We start from the raw sequence: 21,758 nt of genomic DNA, 5'->3' as shown, positions 1-21,758 counted from the left end.
ATTCGATGCCAAAAGTACTGGTTTGTAGCACAGAAATGTCACAAATCACGTTTCGTAGGCGTGTTAGTGGTTACTTGAAATCGGCTGCATGACTTTTCGTTATTTTTGTATCCGATTCCTTATGATCTTCCTTTTTGTTAACGATTCTCGTGTGAAAAATTGTTCTACAGTTTGTTCGTTCAAACCGTCAAATCTTTATCCTAAGGTGTATTTCATATCATCCATATCATAAGAGACGATTACGAATGTTGAAGTTGAAAAAAAAAACAAACAAACAAAAACAAAAACCAAAACAAAGACAAACAAACAAAAAGAAGAAAAAACATATATGCAAAGCCACTGAATGACTAATTTGTTCGCCACTTTTCCATTGCTTTTAGTCCTTGAGGTTTGATAGTGATCTCAAACATATCCCTCAAAAATGTACAGAAACTACTGCCTTTTTCTCTTTTGTGTTATTTATTACATAAAAATCCAAACGACAATTATTTCTAATATGATGGTCTAATTTGATTGTAGTCTTATGATGACACTCTGGTGTTTTATAAAAATGAGAACAAAAATTCAGTAAATCCGAGGGCTTCAAGAAATCTTTAACTTATTTAATCTCTAATAAGTTGGCGCGTATCACGTTAGAAACTAAATACACGTTACTGGTTGATCAAATGTTCAAAAATCTAAACAGTAGAAGTCTCCTTGTTCTAGGTACTCTTCGTTATCAACTGAAACCAGTCTTGTCGGCGGGGAAGCACTTTGGGTAATCAAACCAGCAGGATTGCGTGACTCAACTGTAACATAAACAATGTCACCATCAAACAACACGCTAATGTTAGACAAAGGAAGTGTAATGTTTGTTACCAAGCCAACATCTTGGAATTGTAATACGTCTGTGGCATTTGGATGTTTACCAACTGCTACCCGAAATCCACTGACTTCAGATTCGAGATCATTAAAGCCGAACCAGTGAACGCGCATTGTTTTGTTAAATAGGTGACAACTGGAGTGTAGGCCAAAAACGTCATGGGTACGATCGTCACTCACGATTACCGAGCCCTGCGGAGTAAAAAAAAATTGCATTCAGTTGTGTCCACTAAAACTTCATTGACTTGCGAAATAGGGCTTATTTTTTGGTCCATGCAATGATAAATACAGGTTGGGCTTATATAAAATCAGGAGCTATTTACAGCGTAACCATTGAAAATAATTCACCAAGTTGTTGTCTTTATTACTCGCTGAGCTTAAGCGCATTATTTTTTTTCTTCCTACTTTTTTTTAACAAGAGAGCCTGAGGTAATTTAAAGTGCATTTTCGTTTATAAAATGTTTCTCTTTCAGTGGTGTCAAGAATTTACGGAAGATTGTTATTTTGGAAATTTGTGCTCGTTAAAAAAAAAAAGTCCCTACCACCCTTCCTAACAATTAACTCATACCTTTGACGGCGGAGTATCATCAACAATCACTGCAGACGATAGACTCTCTGCAATAAGTCCAACGTTGTTTTCACATCGTACCGATGTGAAATAACTTTGGCCTGGGACTAACAGAAGACCAGTGGCCTTTACAATCATACTCAAGCCATTGCCAATAAAGTCCGTCAAAAAGTCAGTGCTGTTTCTTATTGCAAAGCTACATAGTCTGATACCACTTTCACCATCTTCGACACTGGTGATATTCAACAATAGAGTACAGTTTGAAGTGCAAGATGTTACATAAAACTGAGGTACTATTTCGCCGAGGTAAGGGGCTGTCAAATCAACTGTCACTCCAGTTGTTGTCATCACGGTGAAAAGGCCAGCACCGTTTGTTACTCTGATGCTAATATAGTAAGTTCCATTATTAGTTACATGGCAGTCTGTACACGACACTTGGGTTGAATTTGCAGCAATTTCTGTCATATACTTTATTTGACATCCTACAGGCAGTGTTCCAACGCAAAATTCAGTTCGGCTTATTTCACTCTCTTGGTCCTGTGATTTCCATGACGCGTGCAGATTCCTTGAAGGACCAATCCAAGGGCTTAAGCCCGTTGTGACCTTGGCGGAAAGTTATAACGCACAGATATGTAAATTTACGGGGAATTGTAGAAATTGCAGAAAGAACCTATGTGCTTACTGTCTGGGAGTTGCAGGTCTGCGAGAGCAGGTAACTGTATGTTCAGTTTAATGTATCGTACTTCAACGCATCTCACATTACCTCTTAAATGGTGACGTGCTTTGAATGAACCCGCATCTAACGAAGCTAAGATAATCGCTCAGTCCAGTGAATGTAAGGGGCCCTAAATTAAAATACGAAAAGCAAACAAACACTTTTTAGGATAATTTTACCTCTGTTAGTTCAGGAGGAGTGGCGTCGACTTCGAAGCCATCAGAGGAAATATGTGATGACATTCCAGCTCCATTTTTAGCTTGCACTGTGACGTAATACCGTACACCATGAGATAACGACAAATGCATTGCCTTCGCGGATAGCTTTTTTCCGACGGTTGTAAAATTCATGGCGTCTGTAGCCTCAGGGACCGTTCCTATAGCCCAACAGTATTCCACGACTCCACTCTCTTGATCCTCGAAGGGAGTCCATACTGCTTCTACCGAGCTCGTTGATGACTGATAGCCAACGTCAGCAAGAAGAGATGAACCATCGTAGACAAGTCCAGCCTTGGGTGGGGTAAAATCTACGATAACACCATCAGACGAAGAAGTACTTCTGAAACCATCACCATTTGTGCACGTGATTTCACTGATGTATCGAGCTCCTGGAACAAGGCTAAGATTTGCCTGTGTAAGGTTCCCTTCGCTATCTACTGCTGTCGTGAACACCAGAGTTTCATTTCCAAATAAGGACCTGTCATCTGAGGGTGTCTGCTCGACAATTGCCCAAGAGCAGCTAACCACACCAGACTCTTCATCGTCGATGCCTCTCCATGCAACCGACAAGGCATTCATGGAATTCACAAAATCGATATCCATGCTTATTCCATCAATAACAGTGCCCTTTGATGGGGGTGTAGCGTCGAATGTGAGCTTTTTCGATGACATCACCGTACGCAGGCCAGCCCGATTTTCAATAACAACCGTTACGTAATATTCTCCCCAGGAATCAGGTCTGAAAGGTCCAATAGCACCTTGTAAAGATAGGCCTGCTAGAACTGGGCCACTTCCACAAGTTTGAGGATTCGTCTGCAAACAGTATGCACTGCTACGTATTCCACTTTCGTGATCTTTAACGCCACTCCAAGAAACGCTTATTTCAACCATTTGCGTCTCTTGATCGACAACTGTGTGTGACACTGAAACTTCAGCCTTCAGTGGTGGGCTGGGATCTACAGTAAATCCATCGGAATGTTCCACTGAGCTAAGGCCACTCAAAGTTGTGCCTCGTACGGTTACATAATATTTTACACCACTCTTTAATACATCTATGACAGGAATTTCTGGTGCCAAGTCTTTTTCTATGATCCTCTTTAGGCCAATGTTTAGATAAGAGAGGATATCTTCTCTGCCCGGACTTGTCCCGATGGCTATCTCGTAACTAACAACAGGATCTTTAATGTCAGAAACAAATGGGTCCCAGTTGGCACCTATTACTTTTGTATTGTTGAGGTAATCGAGGTCTGTCCCCATTACCACACCGTCTCGAACGCGACCAGGAACAGGCCAAACGGTTTTTACATGGAAGCCATCAGACCGTGCAGTGGCCTGCATCTTCGCTTTATTCCAGCAAGTCAATACATTAAAGTGTGTAATGCTCTTGTCAATGCCAAGATCTCTGTATGTCTTACTGTCTGTGAAAACAATTTTCTCCAAGGAAATAGAGTTGCTCGTAATATTCTTCTCGAACCGAACAACGTCATTGATATCTTTAATGGTCCAAATACATGACTGCACGCCACTTTCAGGGTCTTCCACGCCTAAGCAAGACACAGAAACGTTCCAGTTCTCAAGAACAGCAAAGGAGTCCATTCCTGCTATTTGGCTTCCGTCAATAACACCGTCAATTGAGGGAGGAGTGCTATCGAAAAGCATTCCATCTGAAGAAACTGTTTTCGATAGACCGGCCCCATTGGTTACGCAGACTGTCACAAAAACCCTTTCTCCCTCTTTTGCGACACATTCTGGGCAAACAAAAGACTTGTTCTTGCCAGTGTATGTCATTGCTTTAATCTGGCAACCGTAGGGGCTAGTCCCTACACAGTACTTACTCTCTGAAATGCCACTTTCAGGATCTGTAATATCTTCCCACCGACCTGAAAATTCCATACCAGATGAGAAGAAATCGATATCTTCGTCATATTTGCCATCTTTTACATCTTTGCTCTCGGCAAGTGGTTGTGATGTATCTATCTTGAGACCAAGCGACGTAATATTAGAACTTAGCCCGGCCTGGTTTCGTGATATTACTGTGATGAAATATGTTTCTCCATGAGATAATCTGAGGTTCGTCTCCGTTAACTCAGTGGCTAATCCAACATTTTTAAAAGGAATAATATCGTCTTTGTATGGTTCGCTGCCGATCGCACAGAAGTAGCTCTCTACATTACTTTCGTCGTCTGCAAACGGGGGCCATGACGCAGTAATCGAAGTGTTGTCAGACTGATACTGGAAAAACCCGTAAGGTGATACACCTGCTACAATAGGGCCTTTTGAAAAGGGTGGTGTATTGTCTATCACAAATAACGCAGAGGACATAGAAAAAAGACCAGCATTGTTGATGCACTTTACATGGGCAGTGTATTCACCACGATGAAGCGTAATATTACCGGGTATCGTAAGATTACCTGAGGAGGCATTGGATGATGTGGTGAATAATGCTTTTCCAGCACCGTCAAGTACTGAAACTTTGCACGCTCTTATACCACTCTCCTGATCTGTAAATCCTTCCCACGACATGGAGACGTTAATGTTGCTGAGAAACGTTTTATTTGCAGTTTTACTTGACGCTTCTTCGAAATTGACTTTTCCTGACTGAGGCGGCGTTCTGTCAAAGATGAATGCATCAGAGCACGATTGTGAGACAAGACCACCTCGGTTCCTGGCCGTCACAGTGACAAAATATTTCACTCCAGATCTAAAAACCAAGTCTGTCTTTGTACTGTTGACGTAGTTTGATTGCCCGATGTTTATAAGCGGTTGGACTTGAGTCCCACACTTGCTTGTACCTATAGCCCATTTGTAGTACCAAATTTCACTCTCAGGCTCAGAAAATTCGTCCCAATAAACATGAAAGGCAGACGTATCATCAGAATAGAAGACTTGCTCCTGATCGTTGTAGTTCCACTTACTATTAGACCCAGAGCCTGGGTAAATTGCGCTAGGGATTGGTGGAGTCCCATCTGCAACAATACCATCTGAAGAAAGTTCTCTAACAAGTCCCGCCTGATTTGTGACCTTCAAGTGCACATAATATTTTTTACCACTGATCAAGTTTAGATTTCCGTGACTTCTGACGTGTGTTGAGAGACCAACATCGGTGTAGTTTAGAACACTGGTTTTGTCATGATTGCTAGTGCCGATACTCCATTCAAATTTCTCAATTCCGCTGTCTAAATCCCAGATTCCTTCCCAGTTTGCAGCAATACTTGTTAGAGAGGACTGATAATTCCTATCAGGTGCCATGATCCCATCATGCACTACACCATGGCTTGGAAGGGAAAGGTCAATTAGGACTCCGTCAGAACTTATGCATTTACGAAGTCCGGCTTTGTTCAAGGCACAGACAAGAACATAATAGACACCATCTGTAAGTGTGAGGCCGGTCATAGCAGCCGAAGTGTTCATTCCAACGTTTTGAAACGGGAGAATATTGGGTACACCTGCACGATTTCTGCTCACTCCATACTCATAACGCTCAATTCCAGACTCTGGATCTGCAAACTCGTCCCACTGAGACGATAACGTTGTGTTACTCTCCTGAAAATCAAGATCTGAACCAGTGTTTCCATCACGAACTTGAGCCTTACGTGCACTTGGAGGCGTCGCATCAGCGATGAAACCATCTGAAGATACTTCCAAACTCACTAACCCTGCTTTGTTTTCAGCCTTGAGTTTTACACAGTACTTCTGGCCATTCGTCAGCGAAACATTGGCTAACACGAATGAAGTTGTTGTTGAAGGGGTAACTTCGATGAATGTGTTACCAGTAACGTGATAGTTTCCTGTCATACAGCTTCCTACTGCGAGATAGTACTGTTTGACTTCAGTGTGCGGCTCTGGGAACTTTGTCCAGGAAGCATAAACATGTCTCAAATCAGCCTGATAGTCAACATCTATCTGGGGATTAGGTCCATCGAACAGATATCCAGGGGAAGGGGGGGTGGAGTCAGGTACGATGAGTACCGAGCGGGCATCTTTAAATCTATTTGCTCCATTGTAAGCCCTTATGATGAAAACGTAACCTTTTCCTTGAGTCAACGCCAAGCCACTGAAACTTGCAGACGTTGGCAAATTAGGTCCTGGCACAATTTTGAAGTCAGAGTCCATTGGTGTACTATCCGAGGGAACAATGGCCCAAAGGTAACTCTTGAGACCACTATGAGCATCGGAAAAACCCAACCACTTCACTCTCACTGACAATATACTTGGTATGTAGACACAAGGGGTGCCATTAAGAACGTCATCCTTACCAGTTACTGTAATTTTTCCTGTAAACACTGGATGTGTTGTATCCACGTTAAAGCCATCCGAAGTCACGTCAACGCTCAGACCAACTGCATCGATTGCCTTCACAATAACGAAGTACTTTATGCTATTACTCAAAGTCAGCCCATTATGGGTTATGTTCGTTGAATTTCCTGCTGATGTCCAGGGAATGATGGTGCTACCACTGCTACCCATAACTTTGTACTTGTACTCCGAGATGCCGCTTCCTTTGTGCCCGTCTGTGAAGCCATGCCAGTTTGCCGCGATCATGGTATTGTCTGATTGATAGTCAATGTCACTGAAGTGCCCATCGTTGACAGCGCCGGCGTGTGGGGCATCATGGTCTATTAGTAAACAGTCAGACTTTACTTGGCTGTACAGACCAGCTTCGTTGTAGCCTCTGACAACTGCGCAGTAGCTTTCCTTGGAAACAAGATTCACGTTATCCACTGTGGACGAACGGTCCTGGGCTGTGGCCTTAAAAGTGGTTATGAGACCGGTACCTTCTCGCTGAACCGCCAACGTGTAGCGTGCTATGGGAGAATGTGGATCGGTGAACTGTTCCCAGTTTGCGATGAATGTGCTCGTCCAGTTGGCGTACTTTAAATCCCTGCCAATTTGGTTACCGTCATTTACCTTCCCCGCAATAGGCGCTGATGTGTCAATTATAACTCCATCGCTTGTGAGTTCCGAAAACAGGCCCGCTTTGGTGAAGACTCTGATGATAAATGTTACTTTGGAACCATCTTCCATGTTGTCGAAACCCCTTTGTGCGTTAGTATTGAGGTTTGCTGTAGTAAACGGCATTAGCTCGATGGTTTTGTTTGTGACCAATAAGGTAACAAGAACTTTCCATTCATACTTGCTGACGCCGTGTCTTGCCTGTACTCCCCCCCAGTTCACTTGCAGGAATTCAGAAGCTTGATAACTTAGGTCGGCTCGAGGTCCATCGTGGACCCATCCACCTTGTGGCTTTGAGGTATCTATAACTACGGCTTTACTGCAGACTGGTTGGTAAATTTTCCCTCTCAAGTCGGATGCCCTTATGAATATTTTATAAGATGTCATATCTTGGAGGCTTAGTCCTCTAACAGTTTGATATTCGTTGTTACTTTTTAAAGTTCCGCTTATATTTGCATTAAAAGAACAAGGTGACGAGCCCAACAGTAAGGACCATCTGAGAGAGATGCTACCACACGTCGATGAAAAGCCGGAAATCTTCAGAAAAAGTCTGTCTGTGATATATTGGTACTGAATTGGCGATTGTTGCTTTGAATCGACAATTTGCACCTCGCCAATTTTAATGAAAATGCCATCTCTCACTATTCCAGGGCAGCTTCCAAGGATACCATCACACCTTATGAACAAAGACCGTGATAAAAAATCTGAAATTTCAACAGGAACTAAACATGAAGAGGTCGTTGTTGCGCAAATGAGTTCTCCTGTCTGCTATCCTTTCTGCTTAAAAAGAGGAGAGTTGCTTTACACGTTTGAGCAAATCTTTGAAATAGCCTTTCATTTCTCGAGTTGCATATTTTTGTTTCAACCTCCACAGAGCTCTATTCTTCCATACATGTTTGAATAAATTTCCTCCTTGTACTAGCCAAGATACTGCAATCAGTCTCGTAAAAATGACAGTTTATGTGCATGTAAATCTTTTATCTTACCTCTCTGGTTGATCACAAGCGTCAAGAGCAGGTCGACAAATGGTTCTATTTGACTTCAGTGAAGGCCTGCAAGTGCCATCCCCAACACATTCAGAGGCCTTAATACAACTTGGTGTTGGTTGAGACGAGTGACAAGAGTATCCCAGACCTGCACACCTGGAAGGGCAACAAATAAGTTACTGAACTGTTTTATTACAGTCGCTATCAACCTGTGCGGCGAATCTTCAGTCTGAAGCTCAGTTTTACTAGAGCACGAGTATCAATAAGAATTCAAACGTTGACTAAGAATGAAACTGAAATATGCCCATCTACAAAGAAAAGGCTCAATGGAAATTAAAATAAACAAAACAAACAAACAGGCAAACAAAAAAACAAACATTGTAAATTATAGGTCAGACTTAAAATTAGGCTTGCATCTGCGACATCCAAATCAAAAAGACATGATTTCATGCCAGGTAATGGAATCCCCCAGTTTCAGAGGGATACCAGTAGCAAAATATAATCCCTTCCACAAGTAATAATTATGAAGTGAATGCGCTAACGTTGAACCAGGGAAAGACAAGAGGGCATTATTTCGAATTCGATGAATAAACAATTTGACAAGCGAGATTTGAAATACCGCACCTGCCAGCGTTACACGTATCTTGCATTGTGCATTTGTTTCCATCGTCGCAAGGCACCGCTGGACGATTACTCCAAGCGCTGTTGGCACGAGCTACCGTATCATACAGGTCACACCACTGACACTGATTTGATGGATTTACGGCTTGGTGACTATAGTCTCTGTCTAAGGGAGGTAAAGTATCGACATAGGAACGTCACTCAAAACTAAAGTAATGTTACAGAATATTGGATTCTGAATTCTTTGAAGAAAAAGTTGAAAACCAAATTTTACATTCTGCTCTGCAGCAGAACTAGATTTGCTGATGGTTCTCGTGTTGTCAACAAACGATTTTCTTATCAAAGTCCATGGTTTGAAATAAAATTTTAAAAATTGTAGACAAGGAGTTTGTTTGGGTGAGAGCCAACTCAAAAGTTGAAACTCATTCAATCAACATAACCAGCAAACCATCGAAAGAGCTTAAAGGAACCTGTTACTGCCAAAGAGTGTATCAGTTACCTGCTATTTTGCACATGCACGTTTTATTCACCAATCCAAATCCAGTTTTCAGGGTGCAGCTGGTGCCATTACAGAATTGACAAAGGGAGTTGCAAGTGAAAGGAATGCCACTGCACTGGCCGCCGATGCATTTGTCTCCACGGGTGCACCTATTCCCATCATCACATGCCATACCATCTCGATTTGACCATGCGTTGTTGTTGCCTCCTGGATTACACCACTAAAATTGAAAGAAAAGATTGAGAAAATATCATAGCATAATTTAATAAAATACTAAAGTCAGCTACTGCAAAATGGAAATAGATAGTTATATAAGCTGACTTCAAAACGGTTACAATTACATTGAGGTATCGTTGGTTTCGCACTAGCCTCTAAGTATGGAAAATGTCTCCTCTAGAACGAATTTCGATGATTGGCTCAAACAGTAACAAAACGGATAACATGGACCATCAAAACAATGCCAAATTTAAAAAGCGATCAATGGGATTTTAGGCACGGGAAAACATAGTGAGCAATTGCAAGGTGTAACATTTAAGAGGGTGAGGTTAGTTTTTAGAAAAATCAAACCAAAAACAATGCAATTGTAGATTACTTTAGTTTCCCAAAAAGGCCTTAATCAGCGATTTTATAGAAGAAGAGAAGTTGAATACAAAAGGAACTGCTGCACTTCTCTTTGAATGGATTAAAGAGGTAGGCTAGTTGTCAATTAAAGGCCAAACAAAACCGCTATTATCGTAATCCAGGAAATAACGTTCGCACGCTATTGGTCAAGGTGCGTCACGAGACCCAGCACGGCCTAATTAAATCTAGGGGAACATTTAGTGATAATTGTCAATCGATATCCCTCAAGTTTGAAACTTAAAAGGTACTGTTTTGAGTCACTACACACCTGACATGGATTTCCAGGTTTATACTGATTCCGAGCAAAGCATGTCTTTTGGCCACGGTGCTGTATGACACAATAACCGGGTTTAATGGGACAGCCACTGCCATCATGTGCTTCACATGAGGGACAATTGTAGAATGTACCCACACATATTCCAGTCACACAGTGGTCGTCCTTGGTCTTCATGTTGTTGTCACTGCATGGCAGGTTGTTGTTGATAGTCCACTTGTTTATGTTATTGCTGTCACATTGCTGAAATAAATAACGTTTACTTATTCTTATGAATGACATTTCCTCTTAGCTGCAATATTCAATGGTCCGTTTCATTCAGATTGTAAACTCAACTCATCTAGCAAAAATACAAAAAGGGAAATTTATATAATCCACTGTTATGCAAATTATAACCTTTTTCTGGTCTAGCAAACAAAACAGGAATCGCAAATTATTGTGTCTTGCTCACATTTGTGACACCCTCTGGCTATCAAACCATGCATATGTGAGATGTGATGATTTTTCATGCCTGGGTATGATTACAGAGCAATGCACTTTGTGTAGGTTAATAGCGTCTGAAATGTTTCATTGCGAGTCAAAACGTAGTATCCAGATTGCTTGCTTTTGTCATCACCTTAGCCTCAACTAATGAGGATAAATTACTGTACTCCATATGAATCTGATAAAAAAAAAATCGGCTGCGATTGACTCCTTTGGCTTTATTATATATGATAATTCACTGACACCACAATTACCTGGCATGGATATCCTGGCCTCAGTTCGCCATGAGCAAAACAGGTTCTCACTCCTGCCACGATGATAATACAGTGTCCAGGCTTGATGCGGCATGCATCGTTGTAACACTCTTCACATGATAGGCATGAGAATGGAGTACCAATACATCTTCCATTGGAGCAGTGGTCGTTTCTAGTACAAGCAACGCCATCATTGCATGGCAAAGAATCATCATTGGTCCATGATTTTTGCTTGGAAGTATGGCATTTCTGAATTGATAAAGAAGGTGCGAAGGTCATTGTCAACTTAAAAGCAAATCAGCTTTTTCGTGCAGTAAGTAATTTCCAATATTTCTCCCTGGTTTGCCTAAGGCATGGTTATTATATTTATAAATTCTGCATTGTTGTGCTCAGTGTTGCTGTACTTCGCTCTGTGATCGGTCTATAAAACTCGTCCCACCCTCTTCAGATCCAAGACTTGAGATCCAAGACTTGAGATCCAAGACTTCAGCCTATCACTACTTATGCTCCCTTCACACCAGCAAAGATGTTTAGTTAAACCAGGTTAAACTAAATGAAAATCAGCTTCAGAAAACTAACAAAAAACTTAATTTCCCGGGGTCTCAAGTTATCACTAACTTATATTTTCATCGTGCTAAATTCGAAGTCGACGAACACCATTGCCAGCAACTTTATGAAAAAAAGTTTTAAACTGGGTTTGACAAAAGAACTTCAAAATATAGTACATAATTTGTTATGAATGACATCTCACTTCGTTTTGAATGGCCTTCGTGAATACTTTTAGTTTTAGCTACAGGTCAATCAGTTGAAAAGTGTTTTATAGTACGTTACTGAAAGATGTATTCGAATTCCGACTTATGAAGATTTCTAGCTTGCAACTCGCTGATACTCTACGTACCAGGTAAAAGGTGAGACCTGTGTTTAAGGCCCTCTTGCTCTCTGGTAATTATAAAATCAACATATAGCAATCGGGCTCCAGTAAAAAAAGGAAAGAAATTTACCTGAAAGGCATCGTATCTATACGTAAGTTACATATACCTTTATACGTTAATATTGATAAGCTTTGAAAGATCATTACCTGGCAAGAATTGGATGGATTTATAGTCCCGTATGAAAAGCACTGATGACCATTTATTTGACACTGCCTCAGCTCACATTGGCGGCCAAGTTTTGTATAGCATGGGTGACATTGGCAAGTAAAACTTCCATAAGTGTTATGGCAGACATGTTGGCATGGGTTTGAGTTACACTCGTTGACATCTGATGAGAAAAAGATATTTAACATTAGTTTATGTTTTGTTCTAAATGAGTCGCTTATTTAAGAACCAAAAAAAGAATTGCCGAGGAAATTTATTTTGGAAAATCGGTGTTGAATACTAAGCTAATGAGATAAACGCATATTTAAAGCCTATTTAAGCTTCACAAAGATGGCTAAAAGAAAGCAATCAGTCTATGAATCACTGCTTATTGATGCAATTGTACATTTCGCAGGTACAAGATGTAGAAAGTTCGTCCTCGTGTACGAAAATAGGATGAATTTTCTGAAAGAATAAGAAATCTGTGGTCATTCAAAGATGATTTCCCTTAAAAAAAAAAACACCATCACAACTCAGGGAAGGAGAATTTCACTTCAATCCAGAGGTGTGAGTGCATGGCAAATCGAGCAACCAGAGCGTTACGTTCGCGAACAAAAGACAGAGGCGCAATTTTTTTGTGCAAGCTAGAGAACAATCTCATCATTAAAGATTTTAAATCCAGCACCGAAGTTTCTTTGTATTTCTTCGAAACACTAACATCAATAATCTGCTCCCATGAAGTGGTATTATGACCGTAATTCCAGACAAAATCGATTCGACCTCATGATTTAGTAGCAGCAGATGATGACACGATGCTTAGTATTTACCGCCTTTATTTGTTCCATGAAGAAAGGAAAAGAAAATTAAATTGTGTGGAATCCGTAATCGTTAAACGCTTTAGCTCACTAATGAGCGTATGCTGCAAAAGCTAGAGAAAAACAGGGAGCACTTTTAATCGAAATTTTTCCTAAATTTTCACCCAGCGAAGGTTTGCACGGAGCTGTTCAGACTTATCTATTGAGGTTCTGTCTTCCTTGGACCCCTTAACCCCGCAGAGTTATAAGCATCTACTATCTCCTTGGCTCTGCTGGATTTACTGTCATATATCCAATCGTCAATCTATGCTGCCAAAAATAATAATCAAAAAATAATAAACGGAAATGACCTTACGACATCGAAATAGCGGAAAGTGCTACAGAAGTTCTAAGTTTTCGGAAAAGAACTCATTAAGCTTATTGAGGACCTCACGTGGACAGGAGGGCAACGCCGAGGAAAACATGGATTAGAATAAAATGAATTTTCTTTAAGAGTTTCACCAATGGCGGAATGTTTACCGTCTCTTGCGGCGCTAGACGTCATCCTCGGAATAATAGATGGGAAGAGCTTTAAATTCTACTGATACAGGCGAACCTTTATTAAGCGGCAGCATATTAAAGCAATCACCCCGTATTAAGCGGTCGAAGTTCCGACATTTTTATCCTGTAATTACTGTTATTTCATCTCCTTTAAACGGTCACCTCAATTATGCGGTCGTGGTCACTTTTTTTCTACACGCGCCGAACATTCACTTGAAGTAAAACCACTCAAATAGAACTAAGAATAATCTATCGAGTAAAATAAAATCCACTTTTATCTTCTAAAATCAATGTTAGTGATATTTTTCAGCAATTATTTTTTGGGTAATTTATTGGTCATTTCATTTCCGGTGGGTGACCGCTAAATACAGGTTTGACTATGATAAAATAAATAATTCGCAATTGGGTTCCAGTCTCTTGACCATTTTAGTGATTCCAATAGTTATTTTTCAGAAGGCAATTTGGAAAAGCTCAAAGATTTAAACGCTCATGCTGTTACTGTTCTGCTCATTGATTCTCTTGTCTCACCGCTTTCTTGTTGCTATTACAGTTGTGGTGTGTCCCTAATAACAGCTCAAAAGGAAGTAACTGTCATGGATTAGCAATTCTGCATTTACATTTAGCTATTTAGAAATTGGAGAGAGAGCCAGTTTAAAAATATTTTTACAAAAGGACAGTTTTCCTGGCCTAAGTATTTTTTGACGAGAAATTTGAGAAGGGCATGTTGTTATTCATTTCCTGGAGGATGCACCAACGTACCAGCGTAACCTATGACATCGTTAAGTAAATGCAGTTAACGCACAGATATCAACACAACTGAATTCATCAAATTCATTAAAAAAAAGAAACAGTCCCTAGCAAAATGGGATCGACTGCTTATCTCTTGAGGGTAATTTTAAAAAAGCATGTTGTTATTTATTTTAAAGATTATGAAGCCTGTTCACAGTGTGACCCATGCAATCGTTGCAGCGTGATCGGGATTAAGCTGGCAGCTTAATCAGTGTTGATGTGATTAACAGGCTTATTAAACTAATTATCACATGATAAACCGAGTTAAATTTGATCTCGAAGCTATTGTTTGTTGTTTGAAATCATTTCCTGCTACAACACTTCTAACCAAGAAGAAAATGAAGGACATATCGTCGTGTTATCAACATCGCAAACCACAAGCCACAATGCACTACAAGGCACACACATCTGCTAGAACTGAGACAATGATATTTCTAGAAACAGCACCTTGGATAAAGTAGCCAACTTCCATATCAAACAAAAGGAAATTTCTCACTGTTCAAAGGGCAAAGAAATAAAAGCGAAAACTTTATTTCTACTATAATATTATTGCACTATCTTGTTACTAAGAATTACCGCCTTAATATCACACATATCGGAAAAAAAAAAATAGATTTGACCCCAAGACATCGTTGCAGAGGAGAGTAACTCATTATTAAATTGCGGATGCTTTAAGTTTGGCCATAGTAACAGAATACGGTCGAATAGTTTTGCTGTAGCTTTATACGAAAAACCAAAGCATCGGAAAAAATTCAAGAAAAGAGACTCATTTTACCAACATTCCAAATGAGCCTATTCCTACGAGCTGGCAGTGCACACTGCACGAGGCTCCAAGTCTACCGAAAGAGACGGTTTTCAAATTCATCCCATTTTAAGTTACCAGGATAAAACAGCTGATAACGTAGTGTAGTTAGAGCAATATTTTAAGTTATTTTCGGTGTGAAATTCGAGAAAAGTTACCGACATTTTACCAACACTCCTAAATGCACCTAGGCCTACGAGCTTGAAAAGATCGAGTTCACCATTTCATTACTAGATCACGTTCATTAACTTCAGTGACGTCTACTACAAAATGCGCAACAGGTTTCAGTAAGTAACGTAACAATGCAAACCCACAATAGAAAAGTCGTTATTTTTGCCATCTTAAGCACAAAATTGATCTTCTCTTGCTTCAAACAGAACCAATGTTATCCTCTTTTTCCACGCACATTTCATCAAATTTTCAGGCATAACATTCGTCCAGAAGACTCACACTTAACCCTTGACTTCCTGCGGGCTCCTTATTGCAAGCGTGATTAAGTATTCCTCTGTTGCTGCACGCTATCAGAAGTTACATGCATTTAGAGCTGCAGATTATGGTACTTAAATTGAAAAATTGGAACGAATAAACAAATAGCGGGAGATTTCACTCCCCCATTATCCTTTTGAAATCTTTCTAGTTTTTTTAAAATATTGCACAATAGAAACTCATCGCGTCTCAATTCAAAAAAAAAAAAAGCGTCAGGATGAAGTTGAAAATGTCAGTACTTGTCAATACTAAAGGGATTGAATAATGAACAGTATGTACAATATGCATTCTGAAGATAGGTTGTAAAGGGTCTAACTGAGGACAAAATCATTTCAAAACGAATCAAGGATCTCCATCATTAGTTAAAAAAAAGTTTCAGCAAGCAAACTAGACAAATAATAGATGTGCTCATTGAATGTTTACCGTACGAAAGGCAAACGAAAATGGTTTTGTGTAGCCGGGAAGTTATAAGTTCCGCTTTCACCAATTGTGTCTTAATTTGCGACCAAAATGCGCCCTAATGCTTTTTCGATAAAACACGTTGTACGACAGTTAGAAGCTTCACTAACCGCTAAAGAAAGACGAGTAAAGAGACGATTCCGTTCTTTCAAGTTATCATTAGGTTATCACCCTTTAACTCTCAAGATCCCAATAGTGATTCTCCTTACTCTCTGCCATACAACTCTTACGATGTTACCTCAGAGATTTTGGCATTGGATCAACTGTTCCATCGATTGATATTTTTCTATATTCTCATCCTTTGTGTGCTTGATATCGTGTTGATACTGTATGGAGAAATTCTGTCTTAGTCACTCATGGCCGACTCACAATTTCAAGCCGACAAGGACTTCTCCTTAGTCAGAGGAAAGTTAACCGACAGATTTAGCACAAATCACGACGTTTTCACGGTTAGTTCAGAGAAGAAATATAGGCAGACTAAGAACTCACCAGCCTTGCAGCACGTTCCAGTATATCCTAATCTGCAATAACAGCCCGAACTGTGCGGTCGGCCATAATTTGCACACAGCCCTATATTGCACCGCTTTGATTCTCGCATATGATATGAACATGAACCGCAGTGATTCTGAGAGATGGTTACATGGCGCGATCTCCACTGTACACCACCATTCCCACAAGGATAAGAACAACCACCCCAGCTGGACCAACCGCTAACTCTACAATCGGCGCAAGGCGGCGGCCGCGGCGGACTCCGTCTACGACGTCGCCTATCCCACCATGAGTGACAGGATTCAATGAAAAGCATGGCGATACAGAGCCACACAAACATTGTCGATACTTTTACCATTTTATGCAAGAAAGGTAGCTTTAATGCTCTCCAAGCAACAGAGTCTCAAAATGAAGACAGAGCATGCAAGGCGGCGTATATTCTAAGGCAATTTGTAAAGGGAAGTCGCACCTTTTTCATGTTAAAGCCGAGAACTGTGACCTATGACATCGCATCAACAGCTGAAAACAGATACAAGGAAGCACTTTTTATTTCTTAGGTACCGCAAGTGCTGGGTTTCTAATTTGTTTTTAAAAAGATTAAGAGCGATTACCAAATAATAATTGTTTCGTGGTTAAATCGATACTACGTTGGAAAAAAGAAAACAAACAAAACATAACAAAAAAACACCGAAAAATTTGCATTTTGTTGTACAGTAACGTTTCAGTTGCTCTTAAAAAATCGCTGTAACAGCACCTGATGACCTCAATTAAAAAGATTTCATGATGGTTAGAGTTATCCTGAGCTAAAATAAAATTGTCCTTTCAAGAGAGAAGAGGGAGGCATTATTCTGGTATCAACATTTCCTAATATTTGAATGACGTCGGATAAGTCAGAGTTAATTTTCACACAAACAGCAACAAAACTGAAATCATACAAACAGTACTTAACAAGATGAGGTCGACTGCTTTTCTCGTAAGAGAAATTTAGAAAAGCATGTTGTTATTCAATTTTAAATAATATGAAACGTGTTTACCGAGTGACCCATGACATCGTAACAGCACATTTGGAGTAAATTCAATCCGCGAGAGATAACGTCCTTTCAGACAAACTGACGTATGTTATTTAAGGGTACATGAATATGCAAGTTTAATTTGATCTCAAAGCTTTTGTTTGTTGTTTTAAATTATTTCCCGCTAAAAAAAAAAAAAATCCCTTCCTACATTCAGGATATATCTTAGTGGTATCGACATTGACAGAAGCTTGAATGAACTGAATAAATTTCTAAACACTGCGCCCACGATAAGAAAACCAGTTTCCGAAAGAATTAAAAATAAATTTCCTACTTTTCAGAGCTACTAAAAAAGATGACTCTATTTCCGCAATAATTCTATGAACCAATTTTTCCTAAGTAGTTCTTTATTCCGACAAATTCCGAAAAAAAAATTGACCTCATGACATCGTAACAGCATAGTATAATTCGATAATCAATTCCGGATGCTTTAAGTTTGGCCATAGTAACAGAGTATAAGAAACATCAAAGGTGACTCGAGCCGCTAAATAGCAGTTCATAAGGAAGCAGTCGTCATGGATTGGCACTGCTGGACTGTACTGTTAGTTATAGTTTCTGCCGTAGCTTTTCACGAAAACGCTGCAGCATCAGACAAAATTCAAGAAAAGAGACTATCATTTGACCAACATTCCAAATGCACCTATTCCTACGAGCTGGCAGTTCATACTGCACGAGGATCCAAGTCTACGGCAACTGACGGTTCTCAAATCCATGCTATGGTAAGTTATGAGGAAAAAACAGCAGATAACTCAGTTAAGTTGGACCAACATTTTAAGTTCTTTGGTGAGAGAATCAGCAGGCACTCTTTCTCTCTCACGTCTTGATGAATTTGAAATTAGTGATGGCTCTTAGCGGTTTTAACCCCAGTCAATAAATTGCAGCGAGAGAAAGAGCCAAATTAAGGCGGTGCCTTTTCTATTTTAACTTGGGTCAAATTCAAAGGAAGAGATCAATTTAACTATTTCACAACTACATCACTGTCCTAATCAGGAATTTCTCATTATGTTTTGCTTCTCTGCATGGCCACGAGGAAAAATGAGCCGGTCATTCTGAATGCTGCGCTAAGATCGTAAGGTACTTACCATTGTGGCAACACTTTCCAGTATATCCCGCTCTACAACTGCAACCTGTACTGTGGGGTCGGCCATGATTTGCGCAAAGCCCTACGTTACACGCTTTTGACTCTCTCAAATGATACGGACATTGTCCGCCACAGCTCTGAGCTTTTTTAACATAGCGCGTTTTCCATTGCACACCACCTGTACCACAAGGATAAGAACAACTGCCATAATTTGACCAATGGCTAACTACGCAATTGCGGGGAACACAAGGTGGAGGTGGAGGCGGCCTGCGACGTCGGCGACGTCTACTCCAAAATGCGTAACAGGTTTCAGAAAATAACATGACAATGCAAAGCCACACTAGAAAAGTCGTTATTTTTGCCATCTTACGCACAAAGATGGTTTTCCCTTGCCTTGAAAAGAGCAACTCTTTCCTCTTTTCCGGGTTATATTTCATAAAAGTTTCAGGCACAACATTCGTTGAGAAGACTCACATATGACCCCTTGACCTCCTGCGAGCACTTTACTGCAAGCGTGATCGAGTATTCCTTTGTCGCTGCACGCAATCAGTTTTTTGTTTGTAAAAGCTAGAAAGGCTATATTGTTACACAAAAGCAAAATTACATGCAATACGAGCGGCAGATTACGGGGCTTAAATTGAAAAGTTGGAAAACAAATAAACAATTAGTGGTAGATTTTACTCGCCCATTTTCATTTTGAAATCTTTCTAATTTTTTTTAAATAGTGCACAAAAACAATTCATCGCGTCTTATGTCTCATTAAAAGAAAGCGTGAGGATGAAGTTGAAAATGTCAATATTTGTCATGACAATAGGGGTTGAATGAAGAACAGTATGTACAATACCCATACTGAAGATAGGGTGTAAAGGGTCTTATTCAGGACAAAATCATTTTCAAACGAATCAGGCATCTCCATCATACATAAAGGCAAAATAACATGCAACAGGAGATTACGGGATGTAAATTGAAACACAGCCAAACAAATAAACAATTAGCGGAAGACCTCATTTACTTACGTACATGTAATTCTTTAAACAGTGTTTAAGCTGTTTCGAATACTTGACAGATTCTATTTTCGAAGTTCTTTCCCAGAGGCCATTGAACAAAGCAAGTTTTCCTCCTCAGACAAAACAAAAAGAAAAAGCTGGAGTGTTTGTTTTTTTCCCTGTCTGCATATTTCGTTAACTTTTTCAATAATCAAAAAATACTTAGAAATATTGCACAATGTAGTTAGACATGGATACAACTGAGGAAAAGTTGACCTTGTAGTCAGTTATGAAGCAAAAACAGTTTTATTTTGCACAATATAGTCAGAATGCAAACAGCGGTACAGTAGCAATTACTTTTGTCCTGAAATCTGCAGAAACGTTTCCAGGTCAAGTTTATAGATGTTCAAAGACCGCATGACCCCAAGTCATCGTAAATAGCCGCAGGAGACAAGTGTCAGTGGAGTTTAAATACAGATTAAGTCCGAGATTTACTTTGGTGTCAGAACTTTTACTCGCTTAGACACGTTCTGATCACTTAAACAACAGTGCAAAAAAAGGCAGCTGTCATGGAATGGCACTGCTGGATCGTCTTGTTACTGCAGTTTTCCGTTGTGGCTTTCCGTGCAAATGTCACAGCGTCTAAAGATCCGAACGAAAAGCGCCTGTCATTTCTCCAACAATCTAAATGTACTTATTCCTATGAGCTAGCAGTTCACACTGCACGAGGCTCTAAGTCTACAGAGAGTGACGGTTTTCAAGTTCACGCCTTGGTGAGTACTACACCAAAGGTGTTTTCATAGTGTAGCTTCATGTCAGAGACTCCTAGATTTCGTGTAAATCGCATGACTAATGGTGGAGGTAATACATGTTTGCAGAGTGTCAGGGTCAAATATTGCAATTTTATTTAGAGGGTTAAACGTGTAATGATCTAAAGTCGGACCAGTAATTGTTAATCACCAAAGGCAACGAACTGCTAGCCACTTTGGACAAGGAGGTAGCCTTCAAATGAACTAGCCAAAGATCTAACACTGAATAACCAGCATTGAATTATTTGCAGGTCGACATTACTGCCGTGTCACGTGAAAACGAGGCAGGAACACCCGTGCATCTTTACAAGTTAGACATCCGGGAACCCAGACTGAGGCGCGTGCTTTATGGACGTGTTCTTAACAACTATCCAGTTAATGAAGAATTTGAAGAGCAGCTGTCAAAGCCGTTTTACTTCCGGCAAAAGGAACATGGGCCTGTGATGGAAGTTTTGTTCCCAAAGACCAAAGAATCACCAGAAATAGCAGCCTTCAAAAAAGGTTAGATATTTGAATGGCTTTTCTGCGGTGAATAAATGAAGTAGGTTACTTGGACACTTTAAGCCCCAAAATGCTCTGAACTAGATGGAAACTGAGCAGAGGTAGTTGCAGGCGTGAATTTAGGGCGAGGGGAGAGTTACAAGAGGTAAAAAAATTTTTTAAAAAATCTGCCGATAAACGAAACGCTTCGTTTAAACGGTTTTCTCAAAACACAGTGATCTCAAAAGGACCACTTTTTTTTGCAAAACTATTTACTACGCAAACAATTTTCACACAAGTCGTTCTCTAAAACAGTTACTTATATTCTGCTTTCTAAAAATAAGATGACTATTCGCATAATTTTATCATTTGACAACTATTGGTCATACTCTTCCAAAACTGCCAACACTGGGCTTACAACTATCTCCTATGTTGGTTATGTTATGTTGCAGTATTGCTATCCAATCGCGCATGTACCAACTGGTGCATTAATCAGTCACTTGCACTTTCATGCACTTTCAGCAGTTCACTGCTTGATTCTGTTCTTTTTGAAATAACAATGGCTCCTTGTGATATGGTTACTTTGTTGGGTTTTGGTTTAAAAACGCTTCTAAGTGTTTAGAAACCTTACGAAAGTTGGTCTGAAATATCTTTGTCTGTGTGGTGTTATTATCCCACAGAGCTTTTCTGCTTTCATCTTCTTTCATAACTTTTTACACCCCAGGATCAGTATGCATATTCTCCACACGGTTCTCTAAAACAAGCCACTGACAAGAAAGATTCGTCTTATCCTTATGACCTTCATGTTTGTTTCAGAAGTGAC

The 21,758-nt window shown here is 40.0% G+C and overlaps 2 protein-coding genes across 3 annotated transcripts in view; one reads left to right on the top strand and one right to left on the bottom strand.

Moving 5' to 3' along the window:
* Nucleotides 1-440: 440 nt before the first annotated feature.
* LOC113677773 (uncharacterized) lies at nt 441-19,195 on the bottom strand. Of its 2 annotated transcripts, XM_089204571.1 has the most exons (11): nt 18,910-19,116; nt 16,510-16,769; nt 12,132-12,313; nt 11,054-11,302; nt 10,311-10,559; nt 9,422-9,641; nt 8,926-9,088; nt 8,302-8,457; nt 2,324-7,991; nt 1,430-2,032; nt 449-1,053 (listed from the first exon to the last, which is right to left on the bottom strand). In XM_089204571.1, the coding sequence occupies exons 1-11, from the start codon at nt 19,095-19,097 to the stop codon at nt 670-672; spliced, it is 8,322 nt and encodes a 2,773-aa protein (XP_089060697.1). In that variant the 5' UTR covers nt 19,098-19,116; the 3' UTR covers nt 449-669. The 2 variants fall into 2 exon arrangements, with proteins under 2 accessions (XP_089060695.1, XP_089060697.1); XM_089204569.1 differs by lacking the exon at nt 16,510-16,769 and having other exon boundaries at nt 441-1,053; nt 18,662-19,195.
* Nucleotides 19,196-20,780: 1,585 nt separating this feature from the next.
* LOC113677775 (uncharacterized) overlaps nt 20,781-21,758 on the top strand; it is a 38,134-nt gene continuing 37,156 nt past the window's right edge. Inside the window, exon 1 of the mRNA XM_089204567.1 lies at nt 20,781-20,956. Coding sequence (XP_089060693.1) covers nt 20,899-20,956 — 58 coding nt within the window. The 5' untranslated portion in view covers nt 20,781-20,898. The remainder of the gene's footprint in view (nt 20,957-21,758) is intronic.

This window comes from Pocillopora damicornis, chromosome 4, assembly GCF_964200805.1.
Source record: "Pocillopora damicornis chromosome 4, jaPocDami1.2, whole genome shotgun sequence".
Taxonomy (NCBI): Eukaryota; Metazoa; Cnidaria; class Anthozoa; order Scleractinia; family Pocilloporidae; genus Pocillopora; species Pocillopora damicornis.
Note: the sequence above shows the minus strand (reverse complement) of the source record. Positions and strands in the feature narration are given on the sequence as shown.

Excerpts from the sequence above, each read along its gene's own strand:
- LOC113677773 (XM_089204571.1), bottom strand. The coding sequence starts at position 19,097 with ATGAAATATAACCCGGAAAAGAGGAAAGAGTTGCTCTTTTCAAGGCAA. Across the intron at positions 11,303-12,131 it reads ATCCATCCAATTCTTGCCAG|AAATGCCATACTTCCAAGCA; the intron begins GTAATGATCTTT and ends TTATCAATTCAG. Across the intron at positions 1,054-1,429 it reads ATGATACTCCGCCGTCAAAG|GGCTCGGTAATCGTGAGTGA; the intron begins GTATGAGTTAAT and ends TTTACTCCGCAG.